The sequence below is a fragment of the Podarcis pityusensis genome (genome assembly GCF_964106645.2).
Source record: "Podarcis pityusensis genome assembly, chromosome: 1".
In the NCBI taxonomy this organism is placed as follows: Eukaryota; Metazoa; Chordata; class Lepidosauria; order Squamata; family Lacertidae; genus Podarcis; species Podarcis pityusensis.
Window position 1 is genome coordinate 9,909,312 of NC_138028.1, and position 16,473 is coordinate 9,925,784.

The window sequence follows — 16,473 nt, forward strand, 5'->3', positions numbered from 1 at the left end:
ACAGGCATTTCAGAACCCTCTCCCCGTTCAATTTTTTAGATGTGTCATGATTCTGCTGCTAAATGTTTTAAAGATTAGCTTTAATAATAAATGCAAATTGTTGCCTTGTTTTGCATGCAAAGAAGCTCTGCCTTTGAAAAGAGAGTACTGTGTTGTGCTGAATCGAAGAATGTGGGAGAATTCTAATGGAAATGAGAAAGAGTTATAAATTGCCATTGTCTGCTTATTTGTCCCGTATCTGGAACAGAAATCAATCCAGGGAACAACCGTCAGTATACACCGGTGCTGCTGTTTTCAGTTCACAAACGATACATAAATGACAGCACTTAAATTGTGTTTTCTTTTCCACTGAAACGACTAGCCTCTGCAATGAAATGAATGGCATGGGAATAGGTACACCAAATTCACAACTTGCATAAATCATGGAAATAATTATGCAAGTTAAATAAAATTGTGCGGATGGTGAAGGAGGGCAAGGAAGTATTTAGTGAAACCTAGGCTTCAGTGGAATGGAAACAGAACTGGCTGTTGGAGAGGTTGGAATGGAAATGGCTGCTTTCTTACAGGCCTGGCTGCATCAGGGCATTGATCCAGGATCCAACATACTGATAGCAAGTTCCTTGTGCTGCATGTGGATCCTTACAGAGCCAGAATGGCACCATCCACACACAATAACAGGGATGGGGAACTGTAATCCTCCAGGTGCTATTGGAATATGACCTGTGCTTTTCTTCTGGAAAGAAAGAAAAAAGCACCAGTACTGCGTACCCTTGAATACTCCCAGAAGAAAGCACTGAGTATAACTTCCATCCGGATGTGGGTGGCGCTGTGGGTTAAACCACTGAGCCTAGGACTTGCCGATCAGAAGGTCAGCGGTTCGAATCCCCACGACGGGGTGAGCTCCCGTTGCTCGGTCCCTGCTCCTGCCAACCTAGCAGTTCGAAAGCACGTCAAAGTGCAAGTAGATAAATAGGTACCACTCTGGCGGGAAGGTAAAAGGGTGTTTCCGTGTGCTGCTCTGGTTCAGAAACTTTTTGGGGTGTCCTGGTTTTTACTTTTTGGAATATGGCAACCCTGAATTCCAAGAAATGTCAGGAAAAACCTTCTGACAGTAAAAGCTGCTCGACAGTGGAACAGAATGTTTTGGAAGGCAGTGGATTCTCCCCCCCTTGAGGCTTTTAAACACTGGTTGGCAGGCCATCTGTCAGGGATTATTCAGTTGAGATTCTAGCATTGCAGGGGGTTGGACTAGATGGCCCTTGGGGGTCCCTGACAACCCTACAATTCTATGCTTCCATGAATACAGCATGAGAGAAACTGAAATTGATAGATATGCCCATCGTTACCTGGGAGTAAGGAGCATTGAACTCAGCGGGACTGACATGCATAGGCCTGCAATGTACTTTAAAAAGCACAAATGATGAATCAATTAAACACGGCAGCTCTACTTATTAAGAGCATTTATTATCTAAGAGAGCAGCTCTGATCCCTCCCATAAAACTGAAAGCATCATTGAAAGGGTGCTGTGTGTAAGGATATGAGCTATCCCACTGCTATTTCTTCCAACATTAAAAAATAAAAAAATCTGCTTTGTTACCGCTCTCAAAAGACATCATGATAGAAAACTGGTTGCATAAGGGGATTTTGCTATAGCAATAACTGGCGGCTATTGATCCCAGACTCTTTAAATTGCCTTAATAAAGATAGTATCTTGAAATAACTCTGGTTCTGCTGTCTTCCTCCCCCAGACATTTTTATTTATTTATTTTTTAAGGAATAGATGCACGGTATTGTTCTACAGCCCAGAATTCTGTGCCAAGATCTTTTAGGAACCAACAGCATAAAGACACAATATTGGCCTTGTCAAAGTGCTATTGATTATGTGAGCAGTTTCAACGTATTTTCCATATTTACCAGACTTATCCTTATATAGCAGAGGTAGGGAACTAAAGGCAACTAAAACGAGCAACAAGATAGTGACTCCCCTATAAAGAAAACTGCAGCATTGGGGACTTTTTAGTTTAGAGAAAAGGTTAGAGGTGACATGATGGAAGTTTATAAAATCATGCATGGATAGAGAAAAGTTTTTCCTCCCTCTCTCATAAAAGTGGAAGTCGTGGGCACCTAATGAAGCTGAATTTTGGAAGATTCGGGACAGATAAAAGAAGCTACTTCTTCACATAAGGTAAAGGGTAAAGGGACCCCTGACCATTAGGTCCAGTCGTGACCGACTCTGGGGTTGCGGCGCTCATCTCGCTTTATTGGCCGAGGGAGCCGGCGTACAGCTTCCGGATCATGTGGCCAGCATGACTAAGCCGCTTCTGGCGAACCAGAGCAGCACACAGAAACACCGTTTACCTTCCCGCCGGAGCGGTACCTATTTATCTACTTGCACTTTGATGTGCTTTCGAACTGCTAGGTTGGCAGGAGGAGGGACCGAGCAACGGGAGCTCACCCCATCGCGGGGATTTGAACCACCGACCTTCTGATCGGCAAGTCCTAGGCTCTGTGGTTTAACCCACAGCACCACCCGTGTCCCTACTTCTTCACATAGCATGTAGTTAAACTATGGAACTCTCTGCTGCAGGAAGCAATGGTGGCCACTGACTGAGGTGGATTTAAAGGAAGATTAGACAAATTCATGGAGGAGAGGGGTATCAATTGTTGATATTTTCACCCCTCCCATTGACAGAATCTCCTGATCTGATGTTTTGAGAAAGGAGGGGGCGGAAACTGCTCTTCCACTCTTCCGCTCCCAACTGACTGCCTGACTCTGTGTGTGGAGAGTCTTATCTATGTAGTGACCAGATGGCTGAGTGGGAGCTGTAACACTCATGCAAGCCAGTACATTGGTACCTCGGGTTAAGTACTTAATTCGTTCCGGAGGTCTGTTCTTAACCTGAAACTGTTCTTAACCTGAAGCACCACTTTAGCTAATGGGGCCTCCCGCTGCCGCTGCCGGAGCACTATTTCTGTTCTCATCCTGAAGCAAAGTTCTTAACCTGAAGCACTATTTCTGGGTTAGCAGAGTCTGTAACCTGAAGCGTATGTAACCTGAAGCGTATGTAACCCGAGGTACCACTGTAGTTCGTTAGTTTGTAGTAGCTATTAGAAATAAAAGGAGTTATGCTTCACAGCTAGCTTCCATGTTATTTACCGTATTTTTCACTCTATAAGACGCACCAGACCACAAGACACACCTAGTTTTTGGAGGAGGAAAACACGAAAAAAAATATTCTGAATCTCAGAAGCCAGGACAGCAAGAGGGATCGCTGCGCAGTGAAAGCAGCAATCCCTCTTGCTGTTCTGGCTTCTGGGATAGCTGCGCAGCCTGCATTCGCTCCATAAGACGCACACACATTTCTCCTTACTTTTCAGGAGGGAAAAAGTAAGTCTTATAGAGCAAAAAATACGGTATACTCTTCATGAGTCTGGTGCTCACAATGCACAGTTGTGGGTCCAGTGCACTAGGACATGTTTTCCAGGATTGGAAGGTCTCTGAAAGTGCTCCAGCCGCCTAGCCTAGTCGGGACAGAACCAGTTATTGAGCCCAGTCGCTGACATAGGTTGAAAGGCGTACTGACATCAATGGCTGTCAGCCACCATGGCTATGCTCCGGCAGTGCTTCTGAATACCAATTGCTGGAAACCACAGGAGGGAAGAGGGCTCTTGTGCTCAGATCCTGCTAGTGTGCATCTGGTCAGAAGGGGGAGATGCAGTAGATGGGCCATTGGCCTGATCCAGCAGGCTCTTCTTTTGTTCACCCCTCCTCCTTTCTGCAAAACGCTGATGAACATCGTGTTGAATAGGCTGATTTCCATGTGGATAAGAATAAGGGACTGAGCTCAGAAAGAGGAAGCACTTCGTTTCAACCTCACCTCTGCCAGGAGCGTGTGCAGAGGAGGGCAACCAAGAATCTCAACTGAATAATCCCTGACAGATGGCCTGCCAACCAGTGTTTAACCCACAGCGCCACCCACTTAAAGGACCCCTGACCGTTAAGTCCAGTCGTGGCCGACTCTGGGGTTGCGGCACTCATCTTGTTTTATTGGCCGAGGGAGCCGGTGTACAGCTTCCAGGTCATGTGGGCAGCATGACTAAGCCGCTTCTGGCGAACCAGAGCAGTGCCCGGAAACGCCGTTTACCTTCCCGCCGGAGCGGTACCTATTTATCTACTTGCACTTTGACGTGCTTTCGAACTGCTAGGTTGGCAGGAGCAGGGACCGAGCAACGGGAGCTCACCCCATGGCGGGGATTCGAACCGCCGACCTTCTGATCAGCAAGTCCTAGGCTCTGTGGTTTAACCCACAGTGCCACTGCAAGCAATTAGCATGTCTTCCATTATTGATGCCTTCCATATATTGTTTGTTAGAGTATATACCACTTAGAGTTTTTTGAGATATTTAACAGTATATAAATGCTAATAAAGAAACAGATAAATAAATATAGCAAAGTACATGTGAAAAGGATCTAAGGGTCTGGGTGGACCACAAGCTTAACAGGAATCCACAATGTGATGTAGCAGCAAAAAAAAGCTAACACTCTTCTAGGCTGCATCAACCTATAGTGTCCCTGTCAAGGGAAGTTATAGTACCACTTTGTTCTGCCTTAGTCAGAACACACTTGGAATACTCAGAGCCAGGCAGAGGCCCAGGCCAGGTAGATAATGTGGCCTCCTTTGCGCTTCTGCATTCGCCCCAGTGTATCCCCTGCGATTGTGAATATGCTGACCGAGGCCCCCTTTGGAATCGGAGGCCCGGGCCAAGTGGCCCATATGCCCCCCCCCCATCTGGGCCTGGGAATACTGTGTCCAATTCTGGGCACCACAGTTTAAGAAGGATGTTGACAAGCTGGAACATGTGCAGAGGAGGGCAGCCAAGATGATCGAGTGCCTGGAAACCAAGCCTGATGAGGAGTGGTTGAAGGAGCTGGGTATGTTTAGCCCAGAAAAGAGGAGACTGAGAGGAGATATGATAGCCATCTTCAGATATCTCAAGGGCAGCTCTATGGAGCATGGTGCAAGGTTGTTTCTCCTGCTCTGGAGGTTAGAACTGAAACCAATGGCTTCAGGTTGCGAGAAAGGAGATTCCGACTAAACATTCGGAAAAACTTTCTGACAGTAAGAGCTGTTCAGCAATGGAACAGACTCCCATGAGAAGTGGTGGACTCTCCATCATTGGAGGTTTTTATGCAGAGGTTGGATGGCCATCTGTCATGGATGCCTTAGCTGAGATTCCTGCATTGCAGGGGGCTGGACTAGATGACCCTCGGGATCCCTTCCAACTCTACAATTCTTTAATTCTATGACATTGGCGCAGGGAGTCTGCTGAATGATAGCATCCATATTTTAGTTCTGTTTATTTTACTTTCACCAAAACTTACCCTAATGAATGCTCCTTCATATTTATATACTCTTCCACTATTGTAAGATGGTGACATTCTCCTTATGTATTATATACAAATCTCACAGACCTAGGGTGTGTGGGAGGGGAGAATCATTGCATCTTTTTCTATATGAAATATGGCTTTCCAGCTAAGAATTGTATTCCTTTTCAGTGATGTTTCACTCTAGTGCCTCCCTATCTTCCCCCTTCCCTCCGATTCTTACATTTCCTAGTAGCATTGTAATTTATGTATCTTTGTGGTTCATAATTCCAAAATAAACTCAGCTGGAAAGCCTCTGTGTGTGTGGCAATGAGACAGAAGATGAATTATGCATACGCCAGAGTGCAACATCTGACAAAATAAAGCTGCATGTCTCAGATACAAGTTTAACATGGGCCAGTTCATCTAACAAAAGCTGTCACACGCTGGACCAGAGCATAAGTCCACCTTGTCCATTAGCAGCTCCAGAACAGGGGAAGAAAATATTTCTTCAATCCTGGAATAGAAGTGCAGCCTGAGTTTCCTGATTCCCTAAATCCTCTTGATAACGTTTAACCTTTTGAAATCTGTCTTAGAAATGGACTGGACAAGGAAGGAGAAAGCAATGCAACTGTTTTCTCTTTGCAAGCTGAAGAATTTCTGGTTACATTTCTAATAGCACTTTAGAAACAGAGAGATAGCAAACATTACTAATGTCAGGGAATTCTAATGGAAATGGAAAAGGAAGTGGAAATCGCTATATTTCACATGCTCATTGTGCGGTCAGGAATGGAAAACAACCAGGCAAATACGACCGACATTAATTGACGTTGCTGTTTTTAAGTTTGCAGTGTTAAATTGAAGTTACGTTCTGCAACTTAGATTAAATAAAGGACAGTGATGTAAAAATTGGGGTTTGGCTTTTGCTGCCCAACTCCCCATGGGACTCTGAGTCCCCTAAGTTCATGATCGGTCAGAGAAGAATGGAGGGAGGCAGGATCCAGTGGAAAGCAAGGCAGATATTTATTTTTCTGTTGCAACAAAGTTCCCTCCCCTCATTTCAAGGAGGGAGAGAACCTGAACAAAAGTGTGCAGGAACCTTAAAAGACTTTAGACGTTGCCCAACCCCCTTAGCCAAAGACCAACCCATGGTTTATACGTTTAGATATGTGTGCATTTGTGAATATTTATTCTATATTTGAGACCTTAAAATTCTTATAACAACAGCAAGATGAATAACATGTGTGTGTTTTTTTGCTGGAAACTGAACTGCAGCAGAAAAGAAACAGGACTGAATGGGACAAATACTGCTCAGAACAGAAATCTCTGCTTTCCTATTTCTCTACCCATTACTCATGTGTAAGGCACAGTGCCAGATTTACATATAAGCTAAACAAGCTATAGCTTAGGGCCCCACTCTCTTGGGGGGCCCCCAAAAAATTAAAGCAAGAAAAAACTGAATGTACGTTTCCAAAATATAAGATAAATAAAATAAAACAAAACCTACATACAGCAACAGTTTTTTGTGTTGTGTAGGCTCCTATGATGTAAGTAATGAGCCCCGCCTGCTAGCCTGCTCCCACAATATCACTGGTTTGCTCATTTCTATATATAGGGTGCCTACATTCTGCATGGACTGGTTGCATGGCGATTTGTAGCATGCAGCTGCAGACTGCAGCGCAGCACAGTTGAATGTAGGTCAAGCTGTTGTACCTGTTATCTAATATTAAAGAGTGTTTGTGGGCTGATGATCAGGCAGCATAGACTAAGGGTATGAGTCTTATGCCTACTGATTGATTTCATGTAATACATAATTTATTTATTTTGATCCCATTATAACATTACATTATAAAGGGCCCCATTACCTTCAGTAGCTTAGGGCCTCATCAAACGTAAATCCAGCCCTGGTAAAGCACCTGTGGTTTGGAGTTGGACCAGGGTACACTTTGATGGCAGAAAGTGAGGAGGAATTAAAGAATCTCTTAATGAGGGTGAAAGAAGAGAGCGCAAAATATGGTCTGAAGCTCAACATCAAAAAAACTAAGGTCATGGCCACTGGTCCCATCACCTCCTGGCAAATAGAAGGGGAAGAAATGGAGGCAGTGAGAGATTTTACTTTCATGGGCTCCATGATCACTGCAGATGGTGACAGCAGTCATGAAATCAAAAGACGCCTGCTTCTTGCGAGAAAAGCAATGACAAACCTAGACAGCATCTTAAAAAGCAGAGACATCACCTTGCTAACAAAGGTCCATAGAGTTAAAGCTATGGTTTTCCCAGTGGTGATGTATGGAAGTGAGAGCTGGACCATAAAGAAGGCTGATCGCCGAAGAATTGATGCTTTTGAATTCTGGTGCTGGAGGAGACTCTTGAGACTGCAAGAAGATCAAACCTCTCCATTCTTAAGGAAAGCAGCCCCGAGTACTCACTAGAAGGACAGATCCTGAAGCTGAGGCTCCAATACTTTGGCCACCTCGTGAGAAGAGAAGACTCCCTGGAAAAGTCCCTGATTCTGGGAAAGATTGAGGGCACAAGGAGAAGGGGACGACAGAGGATGAGATGGTTGGACAGTGTTCTCGAAGCTACTAACATGAGTTTGACCAAACTGTGGGAGGCAGTGGAAGACAGGAGTGCCTGGCGTGCTCTGGTCCATGGGGTCATGAAGAGTCAGACACGACTAAATGACTAAACAACAACAACAATACCACTTTAAACAGACATGGCTTCCCCCAAGAATTCTAGGAATTGTAGTTTATTAAAGGCGCCAAGAGTTCCCACCATCCCTAGCTAGCAGAAACAGTGGTCAAGGATGATGGGACTTGTAGTCTGAAAACAGCTGGAGACCCAAGTTTGGGAAACCCTGGTGTGAAACATACTTGAATATTGTTCTTTCTGAAAAATAGCTCCGGTGAAAAAGTGGCCAAGCCCACTCATATATTTTTTTAAAAAATGTATTTAATGTGCTTATATCCCACTTCTACATGCATTGCCCACAGGTCTTCCACTCAAGTTTCTATGCAGACCTACTCCTATTTCAGCAGTGCTGCAGCTTTTAAGCGCTCCAGAAATTTCTCTAGGTTAGGGGTGGAGAACCACTTTTGCTCAGTGGAATAGATCTGAAAGTGGACAGCCCCTCTGTGTGCCCATCTGCCAATCCCCTGACATCATAGGACATCAGGCACAGGAATGGTAAAGTCACAGCTGCAAAGGAAATATCAGGAATGCTCTCCTGGTTGCACCTTTGCATCCTTGACTTTACAACAACAACAACACACTTCTTGCACTGCCCTCTGACACCCACACCTTGAGCTGCAAAGGAAACAGTTGGGGGTTCCCTTGCAGACAACCCCACCCAACACGTGGCCATTGGGGGTGGGGCTAGTGCTTTGATGTGCTTTCCTGGGTGTGGCAAGAAGCACAGCCCCCTTCCGGCTCGAACTCACGAGTCCCTTACACACAAGTAATGCAAGAACTGGGCTAGAGTCAATGCACTCTCCTCTCCCCACCCCGATCTCTTTGACCCTTTTGCAAACATGTTCCTTTCAAAAATTACCTTTGGTGGATTCATCTTCGATGGGTTGCTTGAATAAAGTGATATCTTTAAAAGTGCAAAGGAATAAAACCACTTTGTCATGCTCGTTTCTTATCGGTGCAATTTGCATGTAAAACCAAACAGGTGTTCCTGTAATTAAAAAAAAACAAAATAAGAGGATATAAAATAAACACACTCACAGCACGGAGCACAATCATAACATAGAGGCATGCTCATATTCATGATTACCGCTTATCCTAGGTGACACTTAAACTAATCAAAGTCTCATTGAACAGAGTGGGAGAATTAAACACTGAAATGCAAAGCTAACATTGCTTAACCATATAACAGACTCATTTTGTGTGGGGATTCAAGGAGCGTCCATGGCCCAATATAATTTTATTTTTGTTTATTAAGGGATATCTGAGATTCCTGCATTGCAGGGGGTTAGACTAGATGCTTGATGTACCTTCCGACTCTGGAATTCTAGGATTTGGGGTCAGGGGAAAAGGCTGTGGGTTTTACACAGCAGCGTTAGCTAGCATGTTGATAGTGTTAGTGGGTGCCTAAGTATCTTGACTTCAGAGACCAGAACAACAATGTGTAGTACATTGTAGTGTTTAGCTTTGTCTTATGTCTGAAGACAATAATCACTTTGTTATTCTGAACTGTGTGGGAGAGGAGTTTCCCCCTTAATCAGAAACTCTGGAATAAGTTGTTCTGCTGGTAGCAGGAAATCCCTGAAGACTTGGTTGGGCTTGCTAAAATGTATAAGACTGAATCAGGTAAGTGCTGGAGATGCAAAGAGATGGAGGGAACATTCTTTCATATGTGGTGGACTTGGAAAAGGGTAAACAGAGTATTGGGAAATGATCTATAATGAATTGGGGGGGGGGTGTTTAAAAGTACTTTCCCAAAAAAAACCCAGAGTCCTTTCTGTTGGGGATAATTCAGATTGAAATTCCCCAGTGCCAAAAAAAGGTTATTTATGTATGCTACTACCGCAGCCTGTGTTCTGTGAGCCCAAAAATGGAAAACAAGCAAGTTCCCAACCAAACAAGAATGGCAACTTAAACTGATGGAATATATGCGGCTTAAAGACTTAACATATAGAATAAGAGAACAAGAAGAACATACATTTAGAGAAGATTGGGCAACATTTATGGAACATATGGGAAATAATTGTGTACAGCTGGCAGCATTAAGATAAATTCAACAGTGTATTGATGGATGCAGTAATGGAATACTGAATGGTATAGTTTTTGTAAAATATGCAGGGATTTATTATATGTAAAACGAACCATGGAAAGAGAAGAAGGGAAGTCATTGATATCTTAAGGATGTAAAATGAGTATTTTAAATTGTAAAACAGAAAATTTTATAACAATTTATATACAAAAAAGAGAGACTTGTTTGGGCTCCATATAATCTGCTGGTGCGTCACACAAGCAGAGGTGTGGTCAGCTACAGGAAGGGGTGGAGCAAAGCCAGTGAGGGCGTGGCCTGGAAGGCAGGGGCATGGCCTGGGAAGGGTGTCCCCAGGGCCAGACATGGAGGTTAGAGGGCCGCATTTGCCTGTTCCTATCAGATCTTGGCCTTTCGAGTTCAGAAACTGCAGAGCCACCCCGTTCCTTTCGAGAAATCCAGCCTGCAGGAAGACCCAGCGGTGCATCTCTGTTTGTTTTTTAAGGTCAGGATCTTGCTATGCAACCAGCTGGAAAGAAAAGAATGACAGGGCTTGAGACTGTGACCAGCGCAGCTGATCCGGACAAGCTGTTCCCTGGGGGGATTTGGCCTAACATGTACAGGAGCACTCAGGTGGGCGGCACAGACAAAAGGGAAGGCAAGCGGAAACGCAAAGCAGAAGAGGTCATCGTGGGGGCCAGAGCATAGCTGTCAACCATCCCTTATTTGGCAGGAAACTCCCTTATCCCAGCGCCGTGCTGTCTCAGATTGATGATGTCCCTTAAATTTCCTGGGTTTCAAAGGAAGCAGCTCCTCTCCCTCCCTCCCTGCCAGCCAGGGAGGAGGGAGGCTCCAACTGTGTTGCTTGACTGCGTTGCTCACCCAATAAGGAGTCTAAGAACAACTGGGGGGTGCAGCTTGCATGCCTTATGCCGATCAAATCGACTACGTTGCCTGGGGACTTGCCTTTGCTCAGCGCTTCCCAGCAGAGAGGTGATGGTGGTTTCCCTTGCTGCATCCCCTTTGCCGGGTTGCTGCACTGTGGGAACCACCGCTTGAGGCTTTGTTTGGCTGCTGGTTGGCCAAAATCCCTTATTTTGGCTCCTGATCCCTTATTTTCGAGGCTGCTGGTCTCTTATTTTCAAATCTGTAAGTTGACAGCTATGGGCCAGAGAAAGGTGCCTCAAGGATTTGTCCGGGCGCCTGGAGTGACAATCTAAATGGTAAAGGGCAGAGGGACACAGCTGCCATACTCTCCAACATTTCTCCGATGAAAATAGGGACGTCCTATTCCATTATTATTATTATTATTATTATTATTATTATTATTATTCCAGCCATCTGACTGGGTTGGCCCAGCCACTCTGGGCCACTTCCAACATATATAAAAACATAATTAAACATTTTTAAAAAAACAGGGCTGCAAGGTACTGAAATTCCCAGGGAGCGGAAAAGGCTATTTATGTATGTGACCACAGCTGTGCGGATGTTATTGGCCCAGAGATGGAAGGAAGATAAAGTCCCTACCAGGGAAGAATGGCAAATCAAGTTGATGGACTATGCCAAAATGGCAAAACTGACTGGAAAGCTCAGGAACCAGGAAGACCAAAACTTCAATAAGAAATGGGAAAACATTATAATTTACATTAAAGACCACTGTAAGCAGTTGAAAACATGAGCAGGACTTGTAATGCAATGAGAACTATGGACATAATGGAGTTTATAAAGAACTTGGATTATTGAAAAAAGATGCAGTAGAAAAGGTTTAACAACAGAACCCATTGAGGGAAAGGTCGGAAGTCTAGAGATTCGGAGGAATGTTTTAACTGTGGATATGTTGTCATGTGATTATAATTTTAAATAAGTAAAACCAAATAATTTAAAAACAAAACACGGCTGCCTTCAGATGTCTTCTAAAGGTTGTGTAGTTACTTATCTCCTTGGCTCAGGGGTCGCATAACCCCAACATTTCTCCCATGAAAATAGGGACTTCCTAAGGGACGCGGGTGGCGCTGTGGGTTAAACCACAGAGCCTAGGACTTGCAGATCAGAAGGTCGGCGGTTCGAATCCCCACGACGGGGTGAGCTCCCATTGCTCAGTCCCTGCTCCTGCCAACCTAGCAGTTTGAAAGCACGTCAAAGTGCAAGTAGATAAATAGGTCCCACTCCGGCGGGAAGGTAAACGGCGTTTCCGTGCACTGCTCTGGTTCGCCAGAAGCGGCTTAGTCATGCTGGCCACATGACCCGGAAGCTGTACGCCGGCTCCCTTGGCCAGTAAAGCAAGATTAGCACTGCAACCCCAGAGTCGGTCATGACTGGACCTAATGGTCAGGGGTCCCTTTACCTTTAAGGAAAAGCAGGACATTCCAGGAACAAATCAGAAACCAGGATGGCTTCTGAAAATCCGGGACTGTCCCTGGAAAATAGGGACACTGGGAGGGTCTGATCTGCTCTGTGTATAGAAAGGCTCAGATTCGATCCCTGCCATCTCCAGTTTGGAAATGAGTCATGTGATGGGCGAGAGAAAACATCTGCCAGTCAGAGAAGGCAAGGCTGGACCAGACTGCAAAATGCTTTGACCTCATGTAAGGCAACTTCTTATGGACTCGGGTGTCACTGTGGGTTAAACCACAGAGCCTAGGACTTGCCGATCAGAAGGTTGGCGGTTTGAATCCCCACGACAGGGTGAGCTCCCATTGCTCGGTCCCAGCTCCTACCAACCTAGCAGTTCAAAAGCACGTCAAGTAGATAAATAAGTACCGCTCCAGCGGGAAGGTAAACAGCATTTCCCTGCACCGCAACCCCAGAGTCAGTCACGACTGGACCTAATGGTCAGGGGTCCCTTTACTTTTACCTTTAAGGCAACTTCTTATGATCTGGGCAGCCTTCAAAGCACAAGCTTAGTGCTCATATCCAGACTATTTGCAAATAAGGTTGCAATTGGTTAATTCTGTTTTTAATATCAGCCAGGAATGGTGTCAATGGCTTTAAAACTATTGGGAGCCAGTGTCGTGTCATAGTTAGAGTGTTGGACTCTGGGAGACCAGGGTTCGAAACCCCACTCAGCCATGAATGAGCTCGGGCCAGTCACCATATACACCAGTTTGGGATCCTTGGAAGAAAAAAAGTGACATATAAATGTAATAAGTAAATAATAATAAATGCATGGATATTTTTTTCCTGCAAGCAAATAGTGCAGAAATGAGAACTAAACTTTCACCTGGTTCCACTATAGTTTGAGAAGCTGCTTGCACATTCTGTAGATGCTCAAGTATAATGCGGAACTTAACAGTTAGGGGAAAGACATAAAAATGGAGCGAAGCGCCATGTGAATGCAGTCTAAGAGTTTTTCTCCCTCTTTCATAAGAACACAAGAAGAGTCAGTAAAGGAAATTCCCTCTGGCTCAATTTGGAAATGGGTCAGCAATTGCAAGCGTTTGAGCATTCCTTTACCTCTGTGTGAGTGCAAATCAATGTCCAGGTTTTGGACTAAAAACAGATTTAAGTCAAAAAAGACTCCTTTGCCCAGGTGCAGAATCCCCTTTTTCATTCTGGGCAAGAGAAAAGATATTTCAGAGGTTCAGTGCCGTGTTTGCAATTCCTCCAAGCAGTATGAGTGAAACAAATTCACATTTCGTGCCAGGTAAATAGCAGGTTTCAGTGACACCGCTAATTTCTAGCATCCCATAGTCCTCATACTCCATATAAGTCCCCCTTTGCCAACTGAGTGCTCTGCAGACATTTTTTAAGCACTGGAGCTAATGTAACCATGCGGCAAGGCAGTGTGGTGCAATGGTTAGAGTGCCAGACTAGGACCTAGTTACAGGTAGGTAGCCGTGTTGGTCTGCCATAGTTGAAACAAAATAAAAAAAGTCCTTCCAGTAGCACCTTAGAGACCAACTAAGTTAGTTATTGGTATGAGCTTTCGTGTGCATGCACACTTCTTCAGATACACTGAAACAGAAGTCACCAGACCCTTATATATAGTGGGAGGGTGGGGAGGGGTATTACTTAGAAGGGTGGTGGGAATGGGTGATTGGCTGATAGGTGTGGTAAACCTGTTGACGACTGTTAACTACTGCAATTGGTCTTACAGGAAAAAGCAAGGGGTGAGATGGCTAAAAATAGCTTTGTCATGTATAATGAGATAGGAATCCAATGTCTCTATTCAGACCAGGTCTCTCCATGGTTTTAAGTTTGGTAATAAGTTGCAATTCAGCAACTTCTCTTTCCAGTTTATTTCTGAAATTCTTTTGTAATAAGACTGCTACTTTGAGATCTTGTATAGAATGTCCTGGGAGATTGAAGTGTTTTCCTACTGATTTCTCTGTCTTGTGATTCCTGGTGTCAGATTTATGGCCATTTATTCTTTGTGGCGCTGTGGGTTAAACCACAGAGCCTAGGACTTGCTGATCAGAAGGTTGGCAGTTCAAATCCCCGCGACGGGGTGAGCTCCCGTCGCTCGGTCCCAGCTCCTGCCAACCTAGCAGTTCGAAAGCACGTCAAAGTGCAAGTAGATAAATAGGTACCGCTCCGGTGGGAATGTAAACTGTGTTTCCGTGTGCTGCTCTGGTTCGCCAGAAGCGGCTTTGTCATGCTGGCCACATGACCCAGGAGCTGTACGCTGGCTCCCTTGGCCAGTAAAGCGAGATGAGCACCACAACCCCAGAGTCGGCCATGACTGGACCTAAGTGTCAGGGATCCCTTTACCTTTACCTTTATGCTTTGACTAGGACCTGGGAGACTGGGGTTGAAATCCCCACCCAGTCATGGATCTTGGGTCTAACCTATCTGACAGGGTTGTTGTGGGGATTAAATGAGGAGGGGGAGAACCATTCATGTCACTTTGAACTCCTTGGAGAAAAAGGTGGGATACATTAAACAAAAACAAATAAATGATTTCACATTTATACGTACTGTTTTTCTTGTACAAGAGGATTTCAAAGCAGTTCGATTCATAGTTGTCAAACGTCTGTCTGACTTTGTCAATGGTTTTCTTGTCTGTGAGTTCACCATACATAAAACTGGAGAAAGGAAAGGTGGAGAGAGAGAGAGAGAGAGAGAGAGAGAGAGAGAGAGAATACACATTTTCATGGGCTTCACAAACAAACAAGCATAACAACACCCTTACAGGCGTATTTATGGTCCAGACTGCAGTGTAATTGCAACCTATGTATGCTTAACTATGATTTACACCTTGTTTTGCTCAACGTTTACAGCTGCAAAATTGTTATGAAGCCCTCTAAAGCAAATAATTGTGACGGGGTCTGTTGCCGGGGGGAAAGGATTTATATTGCTGCCTTATAGCGTTCAATTTAAGTGATGCTCTGGGTACACTTTCCAGAGTGTGATGCTTTCAAAAAAAGGAGAGAGCGAAAGCTGACAATACATAAAAGATTTATTTTCTGAAATATGCACACAGGTTTCAACTTGGGGAAATGGAGAGTGTCCTGCTGAGCACCAGGGAAGCTGAAAACCTCCTCCAAATGCCACATTTTAGGGGAAAGAGCTCGAGAATGATTTCTGACTCACTCTTGTCTTTCATTCTCGTGGGTTGGCTCTCATTTGACTGCTTCCATTGGTTTTTTTAAGGACAGGTTTGAGGAACCTTTGGTCCTGCAGATGTTGATGAACTACAACTCCCATCAGCCCCTCCCCCCTCACACTGGACTGACAGCGAGGGGGATAAATTCTGCAGGGTGCTGTTCAGCGATTGCAGATCCTGCAGGGTGCTCTCTGCAAACACCTTCTCTGCAAAGGGAGCAGTTTGCAAAGCAGAAGTGGCGCACACTCTCTCGGTCAGGAGTGGAGAGGAACGAGACACAACATCTCCCTCCCCCACCACCCTATGAAATTAATATAATAATAATTAAACATTTGCCCCACCCGCAAACTAATTCGGAATCAGATCCAAGGTGGGGCAGGTGGACTCTGAGCTGGCTCAAGGTTGTTGATATCCATCTGTCTCGAGAGACTACGATACAATAATCTTTATTGTCATTGTCCCATACAGAACAATGAAATTGAAAAAATCGACATCAGACCTTCAAAAACCAACAAGCCTGCTATTCCAGCTATCCCAGCCTGGTTAACCCCCTAAAAACTCTGATACCCCATAATTAAATACAATATATACCCACAGAGACTACCTTACACTGCGTTTAAAACCAAAATCGCATTTGGATAAAAACTGTTTCTCAGGCGGCTAGTCCTAGTCTTTATAACCCTGTACCTTCTTCCAGAAGACAGAAGCTGAAAGAGATCATTTCCAGGGTGCACACTATCCTGCGCTATCTCTGCAGCTTTCTTATGGCACCTGGAAGCATAGATTTGATCCAAGGTGGCAAGAGTGCACCCAATTATTCTCTCCGCAGTCTTTACAACCCTGGACA

General features: G+C 44.7%; 1 protein-coding gene across 1 annotated transcript in view; it reads right to left on the minus strand.

Annotated features, from left to right (window-relative positions):
• Window positions 1-16,473, minus strand: part of KCNH5 (potassium voltage-gated channel subfamily H member 5) — a 188,184-nt gene that overhangs the window by 149,409 nt on the left and 22,302 nt on the right. Inside the window, exons 3-4 of the mRNA XM_081015936.1 lie at window positions 14,999-15,105; window positions 8,918-9,046 (exon numbers count right to left, since the gene is read on the minus strand). Of these exons, the coding sequence (XP_080872062.1) occupies window positions 8,918-9,046; window positions 14,999-15,105 (236 nt within the window). The remainder of the gene's footprint in view (window positions 1-8,917; window positions 9,047-14,998; window positions 15,106-16,473) is intronic.